Source organism: Oncorhynchus kisutch, linkage group LG6 (assembly GCF_002021735.2).
Source record: "Oncorhynchus kisutch isolate 150728-3 linkage group LG6, Okis_V2, whole genome shotgun sequence".
Lineage (NCBI taxonomy): Eukaryota > Metazoa > Chordata > Actinopteri > Salmoniformes > Salmonidae > Oncorhynchus > Oncorhynchus kisutch.
In genome coordinates this window covers 60,785,883-60,807,459 of record NC_034179.2, presented here as the reverse complement: position 1 = coordinate 60,807,459, position 21,577 = coordinate 60,785,883, and the positions used below count along the sequence as shown (strand labels likewise).

Below are 21,577 nucleotides of genomic sequence, written 5' to 3'. Positions count from 1 at the left end.
TTGAGCCCAGTTGTATGTAGGTCTAGTCAGTCATTTGGTTAGTGGGGAATTTTACAGCAGGGTGTACATATAGCTAGAGCAGGGGAGTAGACCTATAAAGATACTTTGCAATGTATTGTGGGGTGTATTGATCCTTGGCACATGGAATGTTTTATAACCCCTTTATTTATTTTTCACAGTTTAGTACTTCAGCTTATGCATTTGAGTGTATTGTATGATTACCCTCAAACGACTTTAGCCTACCTGTTGAGAATATGAGGAGATATTGGAGGGAAAACTCCTAGCGTACAGTATTTTATACTAATAGTTTATGACAGGTAAAACATTCTTGTCTTCCTTTCTCTTCCTGATTTGCCCATCCCCTCAACCGGATGTGACTCATTTACATGGGCATGTTGCTCATTTTTACCACACCCACATTCACCCACAACCCCTCCTTATTAACCCAAACAATTTGTTGATGTTCAAGGGCAGACTGCATTCTTGTAATATTTTATAAAATAAGTGAATAACCATATCAGTCTGAATTGTGAATCAGATGTTTTCCTCATAGGCCTAAATTATTGTAAATGTCTGGTGAAATTCATCAGAGATTAGTCAGAATAGAAAAGCCAGGAGAGAACATGAGTAAAATATGTACTTTAATGAACACTATGATCCCATTACAAACAACAGTGCCAAAATACCATCCTCAAAATATCAATTTTATAAATAACAACAATAAACTGATCACTTTATTCACGTCAATCAACAAATAAAAATCAACATAATCAAGCCTAAATCCATGAGCATTGTGTTGGAGGCATAAACTGCTCCTATATGTAATATATATAGTGCTTTTGAAGGAAGTCAACAATAAATTGGCATTTATAGGACAAAGCATTCACTCAGAGCTCTGTGAACATGGTATGGGCAGACAAATATTTGACATGCAGTTATGTTCTTCAGTTCCTCACATGCATGCACGCACACACAAACACACACACACATACACACACAAATCAATTTCATGGCATTTATCAGCCCTCTCTCTGTCCTCACCAGTGGTCTCTTACCGCATCAGCACCTATAGGGCAGAACAGCCTCTCCCACTTTGATCCGGGGGCCAAGCAGAACCCCCAACAGCATCTTCTCCCCCCAGCCCAGCAGCTTGTTGACAGTTAGGTTGAGAGGAGACAGGAGGCCCTGTTCAGCATCCACTCCTTCCTCAGCCTCCACTGCAGATGCAGACAGTTTAGCTGTTGGCGACACCTGCTGGTCAACTATGATACTGAGCTGGTTCAAAACAGAACTACTGCACAGGCTCCCAGTTAGTGTCTCCCTCTCTGCTCTTCCCTTGCTGTGGTCCTTCCCTGTCTTTGGAGTTGAGTTAGGCCTCCCCTTCTCCACGCTCTGACAACGGCTGGGCTCTCTTTTACCCTGGCCTCTTCCAGCTCTCTCTACCTTCATCTGGGTTCGGGAGGAGCAGTGATTGGACCGACCTGCTGCTTTGCCACAGAATGTGCTCCTCTCTCTCTGTTGTACGTCTGTCTGTGAGGACGAAAGGGCCACTGCCGAAGGCTTTCTACCGTGCCTTTTTGAACCACCGTTGCCTTCTGACTCCCTCTTGTGGATGGTGTTGGAAGCGCTGGAGCGTGAAGGCTTGTGGCTAATGCTGTGCCTGTTGTTGCTTTGTGGCTCATTCTGGTGGGGGGTTGGGAGAATTGCACCAACGGGAGACAGGGAGAGGGTGAGGCTCTTGCGCTTCTCAGAGAGAGACGCAATGCCTGTTGGGATTTGTAGTGTGTTGGGCTTTGGTGTTGGTGTCGCTGGTTCGTTGGGGCTTGGAGTCATTGCTCCACACGAGTTCTGGGCCTCCCTCTGGTTCTGGTTGTGGTTATGGTTCAGGTTGAGAGTGAGCGTTCTGAGTTTGCTGGAGAGAGACAGCGTCAGTTGTGAAGGCACACTCCTCTGGTCTTGCTGTGGCTTCTCTGATAGACTTTGAGTTTCACATGAATATGAGCACCTTTGCTCTATGTTCTCTGTGTTACAAGTGGAAATCTCATTGTACATTTTATGCACTTTAGCAACCCCTAAAAAGTCCTTAGCAACATAGCCATTGTCCTGAATATTCATGATCTGATTGGCTGACAGGGGGACAGAGGAACCGCAGCTAATGTTTTCATTGCTTGACTGCAGGCATGTGTCCTGTGATCTGATTGGCTGGATAGTGGGGTTGCCATTAGAGGCCTTCTGAGCGAGGGTTCCCTGGAAGTGTTGTAGCTGACCCAGAAAATTGAAGTTAGGGGAGATTGAAGGCCTGCGCTCTTTCACAAACCTGAAAGTGAGGAACAGACAAGATTAGATTTGGATGCTTTATATACGCACACACAATCATTAAAATGCATGAATACATATAGCACAGACAAACACACCTGTAGGCATGGTCAAGGTCCATCCCCAGGTTGTACATAATGTAGGCCACAGCCAGGGCAGGGGAGCGAGAGATTCCTGCAGCACAATGAACTATCACAGATCCACCTGATGACATAGCCCCATCTGAGAGAGCGAGAAGAGATAGATAAGGCTTTTTAATAAAAATAAAAAAAATCCATACTGTATTGCATGACATCATTAAGCCAGACTGCAAACTGTGCAAAGGACACACAGCTTATATCAACTGTCATGAATGGGCTTCCTGCAACAGTAGGCTTGTATCAATTGTCTGTGATACTGAATGGGCTGTAACAGCATTCAATATTTCTGAAACCACAGGAGCATAACTGGCCTGCATGAAACCCTGATCAATAACTGCTCATCACTTGAACTGAGTCATCTGCTTTTCTTCCAGACAGACAGTCGCCAGTGTGTAATGCATCCATGATGATGCAGACTGTGGCATAATGATGACATGCAGGAATGTCCTATCACCTAACCTGTAGGATTTGCCCTGGTAAAATCTCCAATGACGCCTATATGTTCCCCTTATAGTGCACTTTCCCCTTATAGTGCACTAGCTCTATAGTGCACTAGCTCTCTGGCTTTTCGAAAATAGTGCAGTTGTACTATATGGGGAATAGGTTGACATCCATTTGACACATAACTGACCCAATCTCATCACTATTCTCACCGATAAAACGCAGTGCCTCCGGGATATGGGGCAGCAGGTCATCTCGGAGAGAGTCGTCGATGGGGATGCGAAAGTACTGGGAACGGGGAACGAAAGTAGGCTGCGGGCTGCAGCGGCTCACGCTTAGCACGTAGGAGATCCCGCGAGCGCCGAGGCAATCCTGCAGCCGAACAGGGATAGCACCGGGAAAAGACAGGCAATATTAATACATTATAGTCTTCTGGAAGAGCTGCATTTTCGGTGCATTGTGAAAATACAACGCTTTGACCAATGACGAGAGCTAGGCTATCAATTCTATAGACTGACCTACTGAATGAAAACAGTATTACCTGCGTGACGTCCGTCTCTGCACCTAGGTAAAGATGCGGTAGGATGAGAGACAGCGGTGGACGTTCGTGTGTCCCGTTCTCTCTCTCCCTGTAGAACACCATCTCTGTTCTTTGTGTCTGGAACCGAAACATGAGAGAAAACTTTGCTCATTTCAATATCAAGGGATTACAATTATGTATTAGGGTACAATACATAGGAATCGATAAAAGAATGCATGGAACTTTGAAAATCATTTTAACAGTTGCATGAAATATATTAGCATTATTATTGCCATGAATGTTAATTAAGAAAACATTACTTTGGTCAATTGCTGCTGCAGAATGATGTTGTCTTTGCATTACGTCATGGATTTGCAAGTTCACATACATTAGATGATCATAATAGAATATAAGATCAGACATAAATGATGCAAGCAAAATGCCAAAAATATTACACTGTACTTACAGTGACGATTTTCAATCCAAACGAAGATACTGGAAATATCGCACAAATCAATTTGCACACCAAATAATATAATCAAACGAATGGTCTCAAAGCAAATGGATGAAGAATCCAAAAGGATATGTTATGCTTAACTAATAATCAGTATATTACAGCTCTCTCTCTCTCGACTTCTAATCTCGTCCTCGTCCTGTCTGCGACTGTAACATTATTTGTTGTTGTATGTCTATACCTGCGCGAGGGGAAAAGGATGAGGTAATGCGTTTTCTACAAGCTAAGAATAGTACAATTGTATGTGATGTCATTTTCAACCAATCAGCGCCCATGCCGGACTCTGACGCGTGCGCGCGCACGCGCTCCATTTGTTCATCATCATCAATTCGCCTGAAGACCTTGGCTTTTTATTGTGATGAATCGTACCTTTTCTGACGCTATTGTTGCAGAGCCGTTTAAAAACAACACGCAGCTGCAATACTCAGTGCGAAAAGTATTTATTTGTCCAAAATCCTATAATCTCATCCAGTGGCGATTTTAGCATGTATGTCTTGGTGTGGCAAAAAAAAAAGTGGGATGCATGCCAGGAAAGCCACTACACAACACTAAACAATACATTAATTGCACCATTACGGTGACAAACGGTGCCCACAAACTGTTAGGGCCTACATAAAGCTGTCCCAACAGCAATCCCAACACATGTCCACTGCTACACCTGGCTATAAGCGGAGCAGTCCTTGTCTGGTAGCGAAACAGTTCATTCAGCCTTATTTACTGCCTTTAAAAAAAACAGCTGATATGGCTGACTTGCTTAAATAAATGCGGTTTCTAATGACAATTGAGATGTACAAACTATGGCATAAGGGGACGACAAGAAGATAAGAGGCAATCAGTAATTTCGATTAAGACCTTAATGAGCGAGCTAGGACGGACGCAGTCAATATAACTATTTGTTCAGCACTTCTAAATGTACAGCAACATAATTCAGAACATGGGCGATCTTACAATGTGCTCCCTGTATACCAAGTCAGAACCGTGGGATAAATAAAGGGGGCACATAAGCAGACAATGAAAGCTCTTACAATATTCAATGATTACATTTCTCAAAAACAGGTTAGAGGCTACATTTTTTTTCCACCTTTATATTAACCAGGTAGGCTAGTTGAGAACAAGTTCTCATTTGCAACTGCGACCTGGCCAAGATAAAGCATAGCAGTGTGAACAGACAACACAGAGTTACACATGGAGTAAACAATTAACAAGTCAATAACAGTAGAAAAAAAGAGAGTCTATATACATTGTGTGCAAAAGGCATGAGGAGGTAGGCGAATAATTACAATTTTGCAGATTAACACTGGAGTGATAAATGATCAGATGGTCATGTACAGGTAGAGATATTGGTGTGCAAAAGAGCAGAAAAGTAAATAAATAAAAACAGTATGGGGATGAGGTAGGTAAAAATGGGTGGGATATTTACCGATAGACTATGTACAGCTGCAGCAATCGGTTAGCTGCTCAGATAGCAGATGTTTGAAGTTGGTGAGGGAGATAAAAGTCTCCAACTTCAGCGATTTTTGCAATTCGTTCCAGTCACAGGCAGCAGAGAACTGGAACGAAAGGCGGCCAAATGAGGTGTTGGCTTTAGGGATGATCAGTGAGATACACCTGCTGGAGCGCGTGCTACGGGTGGGTGTTGCCATCGTGACCAGTGAACTGAGATAAGGCGGAGCTTTACCTAGCATGGACTTGTAGATGACCTGGAGCCAGTGGGTCTGGCGACGAATATGTAGCGAGGGCCAGTTTGGGTCCAGGGTGTCTCCCCCTTTGAAGAGGGGGATGACTGCGGCCGCTTTCCAATCCTTGGGGATCTCAGACGATATGAAAGAGAGGTTGAACAGGCTGGTAATAGGGGTTGCGACAATGGCGGCGGATAGTTTCAGAAATAGAGGGTCCAGATTGTCAAGCCCAGCTGATTTGTACGGGTCCATGTTTTGCAGCTCTTTCAGAACATCTGCTATCTGGATTTGGGTAAAGGAGAACCTGGAGAGGCTTGGGCGAGTAGCTGCGGGGGGGGGGGCGGAGCTGTTGGCCGAGGTTGGAGTAGCCAGGCGGAAGGCATGGCCAGCCGTTGAGAAATGCTTGTTGAAGTTTTCGATAATCATGGATTTATCGGTGGTGACCGTGTTACCTAGCCTCAGTGCAGTGGGCAGCTGGGAGGAGGTGCTCTTGTTCTCCATGGACTTCACAGTGTCCCAGACCTTTTTGGAGTTAGAGCTACAGGATGCAAATTTCTGCTTGAAAAAGCTGGCCTTTGCTTTCTTGACTGACTGCGTGTATTGGTTCCTGACTTCCCTGAACAGTTGCATATCGCGGGGACTATTCGATGCTATTGCAGTCCGCCACAGGATGTTTTTGTGCTGGTCGAGGGCAGTCAGGTCTGGAGTGAACCAAGGGCTATATCTGTTCTTAGTTCTGCATTTTTTGAACGGAGCATGCTTATCTAAAATGGCGAGGAAGTTACTTTTAAAGAATGACCAGGATACCCGGGTCCAGGTCGATTAGAAAGGCCTGCTCACAGAAGTGTTTTGGGGAGCGTTTGACAGTGATGAGGGGTGGTCGTTTGACTGCGGCTCCGTAGCGGATACAGGCAATGAGGCAGTGATCGCTGAGATCCTGGTTTAAGACAGCGGAGGTGTACTTGGAGGGCCAGTTGGTCAGGATGACATCTATGAGGGTGCCCTTGTTTACAGATTTAGGGTTGTACCTGGTGGGTTCCTTGATGATTTGTGTGAGATTGAGGGCATCTAGCTTAGATTGTAGGACTGCCGGGGTGTTAAGCATATCCCAGTTTAGGTCACCTAACAGAACAAACTCTGAAGCTAGATGGGGGGCGATCAATTCACAAATGGTGTCCAGGGCACAGCTGGGAGCTGAGGGGGGACGGTAAGCAGGCGGCAACAGTGAGAGACTTATTTCTGGAGAGAGTCATTTTTTAAATTAGTAGTTCGAACTGTTTGGGTATGGACCTGGAAAGTATGACATTACTTTGCAGGCTATCTCTGCAGTAGACTGCAACTCCTCCCCCTTTGGCAGTTCTATCTTGACGGAAAATGTTATAGTTGGGTATGGAAATCTCAGAATTTTTGGTGGCCTTCCTGAGCCAGGATTCAGACACGGCAAGGACATCAGGGTTAGCAGAGTGTGCTAAAGCAGTGAGTAAAACAAACTTAGGGAGGAGGCTTCTGATGTTGACATGCATTGAAACCAAGGCTTTTTCGATCACAGAAGTCAACAAATGAGGGTGCCTGGGGACATGCAGGGCCTGGGTTTACCTCCACATCACCCGCGGAACAGAGGAGGAGTAGTATAAGGGTGCGGCTAAAGGCTATCAAAACTGGTCGCCTAGAGCGTTGGGGACAGAGAATAAAAGGAGCAGATTTCTGGGCATGGTAGAATATATTCAGGGCATAATGCGCAGACAGGGGTATGGTGGGGTGCGGGTACAGCGGAGGTAAGCCCAGGCACTGGGTGATGATGAGAGCGGTTGTATCTCTGGACATGCTGGTTGTAATGGGTGAGGTCACCGCATGTGTGGGAGGTGGGACAAAGGAGGTATCAGGGGTATGAAGAGTGGAACTAGGGGCTCCATTGTAAACTAAAACAATGATAACTAACCTGAACAACAGTATACAAGGCATATTGACATTTGAGAGAGACATACAGCGAGGCATACAGTAATCACAGGTGTTGAATTGGGAGAGCTAGCTAAAACAGTAGGTGAGACAACAACTGCTAATCAGCTAGCACAACAACAGCAGGTAAAGTGGCGTTGACTAGGCAGGGAGGGTCGGATTGACTACACACAGAGCCTGAGTGCGGCTGGGGCCGACATATAAAACATAAACAAGCAGAATGGAGTACCGTGATTAATGGACAGTCCAGCATGCATCAGCTATATAGCCAAGTGATCAGTGTCCAGGGGGCAGCGGTGGATGGGGCAGGGAAGCTAGACTGGCGAGTATTATCCAGGTTAAAAAAACTGGCTGGCTGTGCAGAAGGTAAAGGCCGCTAGCAGTGGCTAACAATGACTAAATAGCTTGTAGCTAGTTAGCTGGTTAGCTTCTGGAGGTTCTTGAATGTGTTATAAAAATTAAAAATAATAGCGATCACATTGGGTGAGGCAGGTTACCGGAAGGTATAATCGAATTAAAAATCTAAAAGAGATTGAAAGTAAATATGGGTCCAGTGAGTGGTTGGGACGCGGCGATTCAGACAGTTAGCAGGCCTGTGCTAACAAGCTAACAGTTAGTAGGCCGGGGCTAAACAAGGTAGCAGTTAGCGGACCGGGGCTAAACAAGCTAGCAGTTAGCAGGCCGAATTAGCAAGCAAGCAGATGCAAGGGCAAGAAAGTTAGCCTACATGTGCACCACCAAGTCAGAACAATAGGCGAAATTAAGAGGTGAAAATATACCAAATTATTAGGGTGAGGCACATGAGCTAATAACAGCTTACGACACAACATACACTTAGTATTACTTTCTTTGTGGGCACCGTTTGTCACCGTTATAGTGCAATCAATGTATTGTTTAGTGTTGTGCTTTGTTGGCATGCATCCCACTTTTGCCCCACCAAGACTTACATGCTAAAATTGCCACTGCTTTTAGAACTGCCCCAGTCAATTGTAAGTGCTGTTATTGGGAAATGGAAACGCCTAGGAGCAACAACGGCTCAGCCGCGAAGTGGTAGGCCACACAAGCTCAAGCTCACAGAACTGGCGGATGCCAGGACAATGCTACCTGCCCGAATGCATAGTGTCAACTGTAAAGCTAGTTTGAGGAAGAATAATGGTCTGGGCTGTTTTTCATGGCTCGGGCTAGGCCCCTTAGTTCCAGTGAAGGAAAATCTTAATGCTACAACATGCAATGACATTAGATGATTCTCTGCTTTCAACTTTGTGGCAACAGTTTGGGGAAGGTACTTTCCTGTTTCAGCATGACAATGCCCCCAGTGCAAAAAGCAAAGTCCAAACAGAAATCATTTGTCGAGATCAGTGTGGAAGAATTTGACTGGCCTGCAGAGAGCCCTGACCTCAACCCCATCAAATCTTTGGGATGAATTGGAATGCCGACTGTGAGTCAGGCCTAATCGCCCAACATCAGTGCCGACCTCACTAATGCTCTTATGGCTGAATAGAAGTCCCGCAGCAATGTTGCAACATCTAGTGCAGGGCTGCCCAACCCTCTTCCTGGAGATCTACTGTCCTGTAGGTTTACAGTCCAACCCTAATTTAACATATCTGATTCAGCTAGTTAAGGTCTTGTTGAGCAGCTAATTAGTAGAATCAGGTGTGTTAAATTAGGGGGGAGCAACTCCATATTAATCGCCATGATTTTGGAATGTTCGACGAGCAGGTGTCCACATCCTTTTGGTCATGTAGTGTATGTGCGAAATGCATGATAATGTATGTGATATCAACAGAAAGGTGACCTTAATATTGACTGGCTTCCATCAAGCTTCCCACTCGAGAAAAAGCTTCAAACTGTAACCAGTGCCTGTAATCTGGTTCAGTTTATCAGTCAACCTACCAGGGTATTTACAAACAGCACAGGAATTAAATCATCAACATGTATTGATCATATATTTACTAATACTGCAGAAATCTGCTTTCAAGCTGTATCCATATCCATTGTATGTAGTAGCCATACAGTAGCCATATGTTGGATAACCAAAGTTCCAAAGGCTGGGCCTAATATAGTTTATATGAGGTCCTAAAATATGTTTTGTAGTGATTGCTATGTTGATGTAAAGAATATTTGATGGTCTGTGGTGTGTAATGAGGAGCAAGCAGACACTGCACTTGACACATACAGTGCATTTGGAAAGTATTCAGACCCCTTGACTTTTTTCACATTTTGTTAAGTTACAGCCTTATTCTAAAATGTATTCAATTGTTTTTTTCCCCTCATCAATCTACACACAATACCCCACAAAGACAAAGAAAAAACAGGTTTTATACATTTTTGCTAATTTGTATTAAATAAATAAATAAATTAAAAAAGGTTAAAAAAAGAAAAGAAATATCACATTTTACATAAGTTTCAGATGCTTTACCCAGTACTTTGTTGAAGCACCTTTTTCAGCGATTACAGCCTTGAGTCTTTTTGGGTATGACGATACAAGCTTGGCACAGCTGTATTTGGGGAGTTTCTCCCATTCTTCTCTGTAGATCCTCTCAAGCTCTGTGAGGTTGGATGGGGAGCGTTGCTGTACAGCTATTTTCAGGTCTCTCAGGAGATGTTTGATCGGGTTCAAATCCGGGCTCTAGCTGGACCACTCAAGGACATTCAGAGACTTGTCCTGAAGCCAGTCCTGCATTGTCTTGGCTGTGTGCCTTCGCCCCAGTCTGAGGTTCTGAGCACTCTGGAGCAGGTTTCCATCAAGGATCTCTCTGTACTTTGAGAATCTTGTTTCTCATGGTCTGAGAGTCTTTAGGTGCCTTTTGGCAAATTCCAAGCGGGCTGTCTGAGGAGTGGATTCCGTCTGGACACTCTACCATAAAGGCCTGATTGGTTGAGTGCTGCAGAGATGGTTGTCCTTCTGGAAGTTTCTCTCATCTCCACAGAGGAACTCTGGAGCTCGGTCAGAGTGACCATCGGTCACCTTCCTGACCAAGGCCCTTCTCCCCCGATTGCTCAGTTTGGCCGGGCGACCAGCTCTAGGAAGAGTCTCGGTGGTTCCAAACTTCTTCCATTTAAGAATGATGGAGGCCAGTGTGTTCTTGGGGACCTTCAATGCCGCAGAAATGTTTTGGTACCCTTCCCCAGATCTTAGCTCTACTGAGAATTCCTTTGACCTCATGGCCTGGTTTTTGCTCTGACATGCATTGTCAACTGTGGGACCTTATATAGACAGCTGTGTGTCATTCCAAATCATGTCCAATCAATTGAATTTACCCCATTTGGACTCCAAACAAGTTGTAGGCACATCTCAAGGATGATCAATGGAAACAGGATGCACCTGAGCTCCTTTTTGAGACTCATAGCAAAGGGTCTGAATACTTATGTAAATAAGGTATTTCTGTATTTTCTTTATACATTTGCAAACATTTCTAAAAACCTGTTTTCGCTTTGTCATTATGGGGTATTGTGTGTATATTGCTGACTGTTTTTATTTATTTAATCCATTTTAGAACAAGGCTATAACGTAACAACATGTCGAAAAAGTCAAGGGTTCTGAATATTTTCAGAAGGCACTGTATATGAAATTGCTTATTCCAGTTACTAATAAGCATGCACCCATTCAGAAAATGACAAATAACTGCTAAATCCCTGTGTATTAATGAGGAATTTAAAAATGATATGGTGGAGATGGATGAGGCAAAAGGAATGGAAAATAAGTCTGGCTGCTCGACTGTTTGGCAAATGTACTGCAAATTGAGAAATCATGTGACTAAACTGAATAAAAAGAAGAACGTTACAAATGGAGGAAACCTGGCACCATCCATATGGTGAAACATGGTGGTGGCAGCATCATACTGTGGGGATGTCTTTCAGCGGCAGGGACTGAGAGACTTGTCAGGTTCAAGGGAAAGGTGAACAGAGCAAAGTACAGAGAGATCCTTGATGAAAATCTGATCCAGAGCGCCAACGACCTCAGACTGGGGCGAAGGTTCACCTTCCAACAGGACAACGACCCTAAGCACACAGCCAAGACAATGCAGGAGTGGCTTCGGAACAAGTCTCTAGATGTCCTTGAGTAGCCCAGCCAGAGTCCGAACTTGAACTTTTTTTTTTACAAAAATTATTTCAGGTAAGTCAGTTGAGAACAAGTTCTCATTTACAACTGCGACCTGATAAGATAAAGCAACGCAGTGCGACACAAACACCACAAACAACAACAGAGTTGTTACACATGGAATGAACAAACATACAGTCAATAACACAATAGAAAAATCTACATGCAGTTGTGTGCAAATTAAGTAAGATTAGGCAGGTAAGGCAATAAGTAGGCCATAGTGGCGAAATAATTACAATTTAGCAAATAAACACGAGTGAAAGATGTGCAGAAGATGAATGTGCAAGTAGAGATACTGGGGTGCAGAGGAGAGAAAAAATATATATAAATAAAATCAATAACAATACGGGGATGAGGTAGTTGGATGGGCTATTTACAGACGGCTATGTACAGGTGCAATGATCTGTAAGCTGCTCTGATAGCTGATGCTTAAAGTTAGTGAGGGAGATATGAGTCTCCAGCTACAGTGATTTTTGCCTTACACTCCAGTCATTGGCAGCAGAGAGCTGTAAGGAAAGGCGGCCAAACGAGGAATTGGCTTTGGGGGTGAATAGTGAAATATACCTGCTGGAGCGAGGGCTATGGTGACCAGTGAGCTGAGATAAGGAAGGGCTTTACCTAGCAAAGACTTATAGATGACCTGGAGCCAGTGAGTTTGGCGACGACTATGAAGCGAGGGTCAGCCAACGAGAGCATACAGGTCGCAGTGGTGGTCTGTAAATAGGGCTTTGGTGCCAAAATGGATTGCACTGTGACAGATTGCATCCAATTTTCTGAGTAGAGTGTTGGAGGCTATTTTGTAAATGACATCGCCGAAGTCAAGGATCGGTAGGATAGTCAGTTTTACGAGGGTATGTATAGCAGCATGAGTGAAGGATGCTTTGTTGCGAAATAGATTTAATTTTGGATTGGAGATTACAAGCATTTCATAAGTGTCAAAGGCTTTTATTGACAATTACATGAAGTTGATGCAAAGAGTCAATATTTGCAGTGTTGACTCTTCTTTTTCCAGACCTCTGCAATATGCACTGGCATGCTGTCAATTAACTTCTGGGCCACATCCTGACTGATGGCAGCCCATTCTTGACAAACTCAATGGAGTTTGTCAGAATTTGTGGATTTTTGTTAGTCCACCCGCCTCTTGAGGATTGACCACAAGTTCTCAATGGGATTAAGGTCTGGGGAATTTCCTGGCCTTGGACCCAAAATATCGATGTTTTGGTCCCTGAGCCACTTAGTTATTACTTTTGCCTTATGGCAAGGTGCTCCATCATGCTGGAAAAGGCATTGTTTGTCACCAAACTGTTCCTGGATGTTTGGGAGAAGTTGCTCTCGGAGGATGTGTTGATACCATTCTTTATTCATGGCTGTGTTCTCAGGCAAAATTCACTCCCTTGGCTGAGAAGCAACCCCATGAATGGTTTCGGGATACTTTACTGTTGGCATGACACAGGACTGATGGTAGGGCTCACCTTGTCTTCTCCGGACAAGATTTTTTCCGGATGCCCCAAACAATCGGAACGGGGTTCATCAGAGAAAATGACTTTACCCCAGTCCAATCCCTGTATCTTTTGCAGAATATGTCCCTGAGGATTTTCCTGGAGAGAAGTTGGTTCTTTGCTGCCCTTCTTGACACCAGTCCATCCTCCAAAAGTCTTCACCTCACTGTGCGTGCAGATGCACTCACACCTGCTGCCATTCCTGAGCAAGCTCTGTACTGGTGGTGCCCTGATCCCGCAGCTGAATCAACTTTAGGAGACGGTCCTGGCGCTTGCTGGACTTTCTTGGGCGCCCTGAAGCTTTCTTCACAACAATTGAACCAGTCTCCTTGAAGTTCTTGATGATTAATTGATGATTTAGGTGCAATCTTACTGGCAGCAATATCCTTGCCTGTGAAGCCCTTTTTGTGCAAAGCAATGATGACGGCACGGGTTTCCTTGCAGGTAACCATGGTTGACAGGGGAAGAACAATGATTCCAAGCACCACCCTCCTTTTGAAGCTTCCAGTCTGTTATTCGTACTCAATCAGCATGACAGAGTGATCTCCAGCCTTGTCCTCGTCAACACGCACACCTGTGTTAACAAGAGAATCATTGACATGATGTCAGCTGGTCCTTTTGTGGCAGGGCTGAAATGCAGTGGAAATGTTTTTTTGGATTCAGTTCATTTGCATGGCAAAGAGGGACTTCATCTGATCACTCTTCATAACATTCTGAAGTGTTTGCAAATGACCATCATACAAACGGAGGCAGCAGACTTTGTGAAAATTAATATTTGGTCATTCTCAAAACTTTTGACCATGACTGTACACACACATAGATTTTGTATTGTAGATATGTGGTAGAGTAGTTGCATGAGGGTACACACTTAATGTATTATGAAAAGTGTTATGAAATGTAATGTCATGTAATAATGTGTATAACTGCCTTGGTAGCTGCTAATAGGGATCATAATAAATACAATTAAAAATAACATAATCATTCAATCATAGCCTATATTTAGTGACCCACAGTTGCAAGAGGGGAGAAAACTCACATAATATTGCACAACTCAAGATAAATGGGTTAACATGGGAAGTACATAGACATTTTATATTTAGTTAATGTTTTATTTCTGCATCAAGGCTGATCTTTGCTTTGCAATGTTCACTATAGCCTAGGAGACGGCCTAGTTCGTTCCATTGGCGCAATGGATGAGTTACTCTTCTCCTTGAAGCCCTATATTCCCATTTGGGTCAAATTAAGAATAAGAAATAATTAATCTAATCTGATTTCAATCCAGTTCTGCATTAACCTTGTTAAAAGTGCAGGTTTATGACTGGGGGAAGATTTGCTGATCCTAAACCTGTGCTTGAAGGCCATTTTAACATGGTGTTGAATTAGGAAAATAGAAATATGACTCTTGAACTTGTCTGTTGTTGTTTTGATTATTGAGGGATAAAATGCTGCTTTCTTTGGCGGAAGCTCGTAGTATCAAATCAAATCAATTTATAAAGCCCTTCTTACATCAGCTGATATTTCAAAGTGCTGTACAGAAACCCAGGCTAATACCCCAAACAGCAAGCAATGCAGGTGTAGAAGCACGGTGGCTAGGAAAAACGCCCTAGAAAGGTCAGAACCTAGGAAGAAACCTAGAGAGGAACCAAGCTATGAGGGGTGGCCAGTCCTCTTCTGGCTGTGCCGGGTGGAGATAATAACAGAACATGGCCAAGATGTTTAAATGTTCATAGATGACCAGCAGGGTCAAATAATAATAATCACAGTGGATGTCGAGGGTGCAACAGGTCAGCACGTCAGGAGTAAATCAGTCAGTTGGGTTTTCATAGCCGATCATTCAGAGTATTTCTACCGCTCCTGCTGTCTCTAGAGAGTTGAAAACAGCAGGTCTGGGACAGGTAGCACGTCCGGTGAACAGGTCAGGATTCCATAGCCGCAGGCAGAACAGTTGAAACTGGAGCAGCAGCACGGATTAATCAGGCCAGGTAGTCCTGAAGCATGGTCCTAGGGCTCAGGTCCTCCGAGAGAGAAAGAAAGAGAGAGAGAGCATACTTAAATTCACACAGGACACCGGATAAGACAGGAGAAATACTCCAGATATAACAGACTGGCTCCTATAGAGCTCCATTCCATAAAAATAGTGCTCTATAGGAGAAAGCCCTGCCTCCAGCTGTTTGCTTAGAAATTCTAGGGACAATTAGGAGGCCTGCGTCTTGTGACTGTAGCGTACGTGTAGGTATGTACGGCAGGACCAAATCAGAGAGATAGGTAGGAGCAAGCCCATGTAATGCTTTGTAGGTTAGCAGTAAAACCTTGAAATCAGCCCTTGCCTTGACAGGAAGCCACTGTAGGGAGGCTAGCACTGGTGTAATACAATCTTTTTTTTTGGTTCTAGTCAGGATTCTAGCAGCCGTATTTAGCACTAACTGAAGTTTATTTAGTGCTTTATCCGGGTAGCCGGAAAGTAGAGCATTGCAGTAGTCTAACCTAGAAGTAACAAAAGCATGGATACATTTTTCTGCATCATTTTTGGACAGAAAGTTTCAGATTTTTGCAATGTTATGTAGACGGAAAAAAGCTGTCCTTGAAACAGTCTTGATATGTTCGTCAAAAGAGAGAAGGGGGTCCAGAGTAACGCCGAGGTTCTTCACAGTTTTATTTGAGACAACAGTACAACCATTAAGATTAATTGTCAGATTCAACAGAAGGTCTCTTTGTTTCTTGGGACCTAGAACAAGCATCTCTGTTTTGTCCGAGTTTAAAAGTACACATTTTGCAGCCATCCACTTCCTTATGTCTGAAACGCATGCTTCTAGCGAGGGCAATTTTGGGGCTTCACCATGTTTCATTGAAATGTACAGCTGTGTGTCATCCGCATAGCAGTGAAAGTTAACATTTTGTTTTTTGAATGACATCCCCAAGAGGTCAAATATATAGTGAAAACAATAGTGGTCCTAAAACGGAACCTTGAGGAACACCGAAATTTACAGTTGATTTATCAGAGGACAAACCATTCACAGAGACAAACTGATATCTTTCCGACAGATAAGAGCTAAACCAGGCCAGAACTTGTGTAGACCAATTTGAGTTTCCAATCTCTCCAAAAGAATGTGGTGATCGATGGTATCAAAAGCAGCACTAAGTTCTAGGAGCACAAGGACAGATGCAGAGCCTCGGTCTGATGCCATTAAAAGGGTAATTTACCACCTTCACAAGTGCAGTCTCGGTGCTATGATGGGGTCTAAAACCAGACTGAAGCATTTCGTATACATTGTTTGTCTTCAGGAAGGCAGTGAGTTGCTGCGCAACAGCCTTTTCTAAAAGTTGACAGGAATGGAAGATTCGATATAGGCCGACAGTTAAAAAAATTATTTTCTGGGTCAAGGTTTGGCTTTTTATAATTTTTTGTGTGAATTTGACCCCTTTTTCTCCCCAATTTCGTGGTATCCAATTGTTTTAGTAGCTACTATCTTGTCTCATCGTTACAACTCCCGTACGGGCTCGGGAGAGACGAAGGTTGAAAGTCATGCGTCCTCCGATACACAACCCAACCAAGCCGCACTGCTTCTTAACACAGCGCGCATCCAACCCGGAAGCCAGCCGCACCAATGTGTCGGAGGAAACACCGTGCACCTGGCAACCTTGGTTAGCGAGCACTGCGCACGGCCCGCCACAGGAGTCGCTGGTGCGCGATGAGACAAGGATATCCCTACCGGCCAAGCCCTCCCTAACCCGGACGCCCCACGGACCTCCCAGTCATGGCCGGCTACGACAGAGCCTGGGCGCGAACCCAGGGTCTCTGGTGGCACAGCAGTACAGTTGTTACAGGTTGGTAACATGCAGTGTTTTGGGAAGCTACTCTGAAAATCTAGTTTACCAAGCTACCAATTACTTCACACTGGAAGTTAAGCTACACTAATGTACCCTCAATAAAAAATATAGTTTACTTGACTAAAGTTACTTTGAAGTAGTAGTTCACTATATCCAAACTACATCATGAAAAAGCATCAAATGTAAATCCAATATGTCAAATTACAAATCGCAAGAACAGTTCCCTTTGGGGTCATATGTTAACAATGTGTTATTTAGCCAATTAAACAAACAGTTTCAAGTGAGAGTTAGGCTAGTCTGATGCCGAAAAAGGAACTTATTGCCTACTTCACCCACATTTTATTTTAGCAAAATCAGAAGTGTCTAGTTCCAGTAGTTAGCTACACCGCTGCATGGCAAACAAGTTAAAACACTACTTAGATTTGAATTTAGTTCAACTACCACCAAGCTACTGGAAAATATAATTAAAGTACTAGTTGAACTACAACAGGATCTTTATTTAATGTTCAATGTTTATTCAATTATTCACATTACATCTACTACTTAGTCAATGTGATGAGTTCTTATTGATAGGACTATGCGATACATCCAACTACGGTTCTGGAGAGCTGCTGTGTGTACAGGATTTTGTTCAAGCCCAGTACTTACACATATCAGTTTCTTGTTGCAGACGTGGAACTGTGGTGAGCTTTGGAAAGAATTCCCTCTTGAAGGACATCATGATCACCATCACACACAGACACACACTTTCCCATCAAGAAAAAGAGAGCCAGTGGTAGAGTATATGGCATAGTTTTACTTTCACATTTTTCAGTACAGAGCAAATCTTAAATCTAACACAGGTATCTCACAGGTTTAACACCGATACACGGGGCTGCATTAGCTAGCGGATACTGCATAGACGTGCACACACACACACACACACACAATGATTATACAGTTTCCACTACAATGATCAGACTGTTCCACCAATGCTGCATGGGTTAGACGTATAAGTGACTCCTGCTGAAACTAATATGACCATGTCTCAAAGATAATTTAGGATATTTTTATCACGTGGTACACCGACACACTCAAACGCAATGCCCACCCCTGATGACTCGATCCCGGTAGTTGTGATTGACAGTTGGTCTTTTGAGTTCTCTCCTCCTCCCTCTCATCTCTAAGAATGGACATGTGGGTGCGTGTGTCTGAAATGTGAGTTTACAGATAAGTGCTGTCTAGTGTCTTTGTTGTTGGTTGTGTTTTCAAAGATTAGAATCAATCTATCTGCAGATTGCAATCTTCTCCCAAGTAATACCACAAGGTAAGTATTTGTGATGTGTGTGTGCACAAGCCTGTGCGTGTTTAGAGATCAAGTTCTGAGGTACTCCTCTTTTTTCAGTCAATCCCAGTATCAAGCAGCACTCTACTCTCCAATCCCATCCCTCTTTTCAACACGGAAAAATAAAAAATAACGAATACTAGGCCTCTGCTCTGCCGCTTCACTCTTCATTTGAACACGGACTGGCCCACTGCCCTCTAACTCCCCATCAATGGGGCTTGCTCAATGCTTACTTATGCACGACAAACATTTCATAAGCCATCGTAAAACACCCCATGTCAGCTCTCAACTAATGTTCCCTGCCTCAAGTGTCAAAAAACATTGCTAATCTGAAATAAACAGTTTTAACGACATCTTATAATTCATTATCTGTTGTCATACTGACGGTGGTGGTAAGTAGGATTTATGACAGGTTTAAGTCAAGTATCAACCTCATCGCTGTCTGATTAACATTGTAAACAAGACCAGCTACCCTGCTACTCTCCTTCCATCTCGCTCTCCTTTTAGCTGACCCCTCTACCCTATTCTCGGGGTACACACTGCTGGCCCTACTTTCTCACACTACCTTTCACATACATACATACACACACACACACACAAACAGAAGCAACACAACATTACACCATTAAAGAAACATACAAAAACTTCAATAACTCCACTAATAATAAAAAGGAAAGATGAGACAATAAAAAAAAAAAGATAAAAAGGGGTAATTCATTACATATATATATATATATATAAAGTATATATATATATATATATTCCACGAACAGGTACAGAATCATTTGAGTTTATATATAAAGTATGGTTACAAGCCAGAAAGATAGGGTAAGTGTGAGGGGGGTGGTGTGTTTATGTGTTTGAGGGGTATTGATGGACTGAGGTCTCTTGGAACCACCTAAAGTGCACTGGCCATTTCCACTGGAATAAAGCGGGAACTGTAGACTTGGGAATGTGCCGGAATTATTTTATGGAATATTATATCTCAGGGATTATACTGAGAGGCCCTTGGGATGTATAACCGGTGGGGGTCTGAGACAGCAGAGGGTGGAGAAGAGATGGGGTTAAGGTGAAGGTGGGGGTTTAGAAGAGTCCCATTTCTTTAGTGATTTCGTTTTACCCCTCCCTCCCACTAAAGGAGGACCCTATTCAGATACTTTACACAGACACTTAAGCATGTACAAATATACACATGTATGTGCCTACATGTGAGAGTATCTGGGTGTGTATTACACATGAATGCGTGTGTGTGTGTGTGTATGTAGAACTGGTCCTCCCATGCAACTCCTAGGAATAGTCTAAGGTTGAAATGTCGCGGAATCGATGCACAGAATTTCCCACCCTTTCCCATGCATCACACACGCACGGACACACACCAGCTGTCATCACAAGTCCATGAGCAGGCGGGGCTTAAATAGACAGGACGGAGAAAAACAGGACACACACACCAGCACGATTCTGAAACACACAGTCATACACTTACGTTCACAGGTAAACACAGAAGGAAAAAAAAGAATTGTAGCGCCGATGATAATAAACAGTAATAATAATAATCGGAATTATAATCGTGACAATAATAATAAATGTCAATGATTGGGCAGTCGTGTAAGTGGCAACGACTGCCCCCCTTATGTAGGTATTTTTCGTTCTCGTTGATTCTTTGTTCTTGGCAACCTCAGGATCGGGGAGTGGGGGGGGGGAATGAAGTGGGTGGGGGGAGTTGAAACGCTAGTCTCGGTGGGTTGGGTGTCTAGAGCGTGATGATGATGATGGCCTGGGTCGCGTTGGGTGGGTTCTAGACTCAGGGTTTTAGAACTGTTCTGCCAGGAGGTCACAGACACGCTGGGAGACAGTGTCCTTGCTGCTGCGCAGAGTCAGCCGGTACATCTGACAGAGAGAGCAGACACAGATTTAACATGGGTAAACGTAAACACACATACACCCTTAAACATGAATTAACATACAGGGGTGTCAGTAAAGTTCAAACCACATAATATATATACAGTGCCTTCAGAAAACATTCATACCCCTTGACTTACTCCACATTTTGTTGAGTTACAGCCTGAATTCAAAATTGAACCCCTTTGCTAAGACACTCCAAATTGAGCTCAGGTGTATTAAATTTCCTTTGATCATCCTTGATGTCACTACAACTTGGTTGGAGTCCACCTGTGGCCAACTCCGTTTGGACATGATTTAGAAAGAAACACTCTATACAAGGTCCCACAGTTGACAGCTCATGTCAGAGCAGAAACTATACCATGATGTCCAAGGAACTGTCCGTAGATCTCCGAGACTGTGATGAGGTATACATCTGGGGAAGGGTATACAACTATTTCTAGGGTGTTGAAAGTTTGCAAGAGCAGTGGTCTCCAACATTGGGAAATGTAAAAAAAAATATTGAACTACCCAGACTCTGCCTGATCTGGCTGTCCGACCAAACTGAGCAACTGGGAAAGGGAGGTGACCAAGAACCCAATGACCAATCTGAAACTACAGAGTTCCTTGGCTGAGATGGGAGAACCTGACAGAAGGACAACGGTCTCTACAGCACTACACCAATCTGGGCTTTATAGGAGTGGCCAGAAGGAAGCCACTCCTAAGAAAAAGGCACATGACAGCACACCTACAGTCTGCAAAAAGGCACTTGAAATACTCAGAGCATGAGGCAAAAGATGATTCTGATGAGACAAAAATGTATCTCTTTGGCTTGAATGGAAAGCATTATGTCTGGAGAAAACCAGGCAGCATCATGCTATGTGAATGCATTTCAGCGGCATGGACTGGGAGACTGGTAAGGATAGATGGAACAATGAATGGCACCAAATACAGGAAAATCCTTGATGAGAACCTGCTTCAAGAGTGCAAAATATTTTAGATCGGGGCGAAGATTTACATTCCAACAGGACAATGACCCTAAGCATTCAGAGAAAGCAACACTGGAATGGCTTCAGAACAAGAATGTGAAAGTCCTTGAGTGGCCCAACTAAAGCCTAGATTTGAATCCCATTGAAAAGCTGTGGAAAGACTTGAAGATTGCTGTTCACCACAGCTCCCATTTAATTTAAGAGCTTGGGAAAATCTGCAAGGAAGAATGGGAGAAAATCCCCCAAAACTGATGTGCAAAGCTGATGACATACCCAGGACGACTCAAAGCTGTAAATCGCTGCCAAAAGTGCTACTATAAAGTATAGACCCAGGGGCGTGAATACTTATGTAAATTAGATATTTCTGTATAAAAAATAAAATCACATATGG

At 43.6% G+C, this 21,577-nt stretch overlaps 2 protein-coding genes across 7 annotated transcripts in view; both read right to left on the bottom strand.

The window, feature by feature from the left end:
• Nucleotides 1-624: 624 nt before the first annotated feature.
• si:ch211-195b15.8 (tyrosine-protein phosphatase vhp-1) lies at nucleotides 625-4,124 on the bottom strand. Its single transcript, XM_020484631.2, has 5 exons — nucleotides 3,884-4,124; nucleotides 3,439-3,555; nucleotides 3,110-3,269; nucleotides 2,415-2,538; nucleotides 625-2,317 (listed from the first exon to the last, which is right to left on the bottom strand). The coding sequence occupies exons 2-5, from the start codon at nucleotides 3,538-3,540 to the stop codon at nucleotides 1,060-1,062; spliced, it is 1,644 nt and encodes a 547-aa protein (XP_020340220.1). The 5' UTR covers nucleotides 3,541-3,555; nucleotides 3,884-4,124; the 3' UTR covers nucleotides 625-1,059.
• A 13,647-nt stretch (nucleotides 4,125-17,771) lies between these two features.
• The window catches only part of ap2a1 (adaptor related protein complex 2 subunit alpha 1), a 59,923-nt gene continuing 56,117 nt past the window's right edge, over nucleotides 17,772-21,577 (bottom strand). For all 6 annotated transcript variants that reach the window (XM_031827045.1, XM_031827047.1, XM_031827046.1 and 3 more), the window contains one exon: nucleotides 17,772-20,206. In XM_031827045.1, coding sequence (XP_031682905.1) covers nucleotides 20,129-20,206 — 78 coding nt within the window. In that variant the 3' untranslated portion in view covers nucleotides 17,772-20,128. The remainder of the gene's footprint in view (nucleotides 20,207-21,577) is intronic.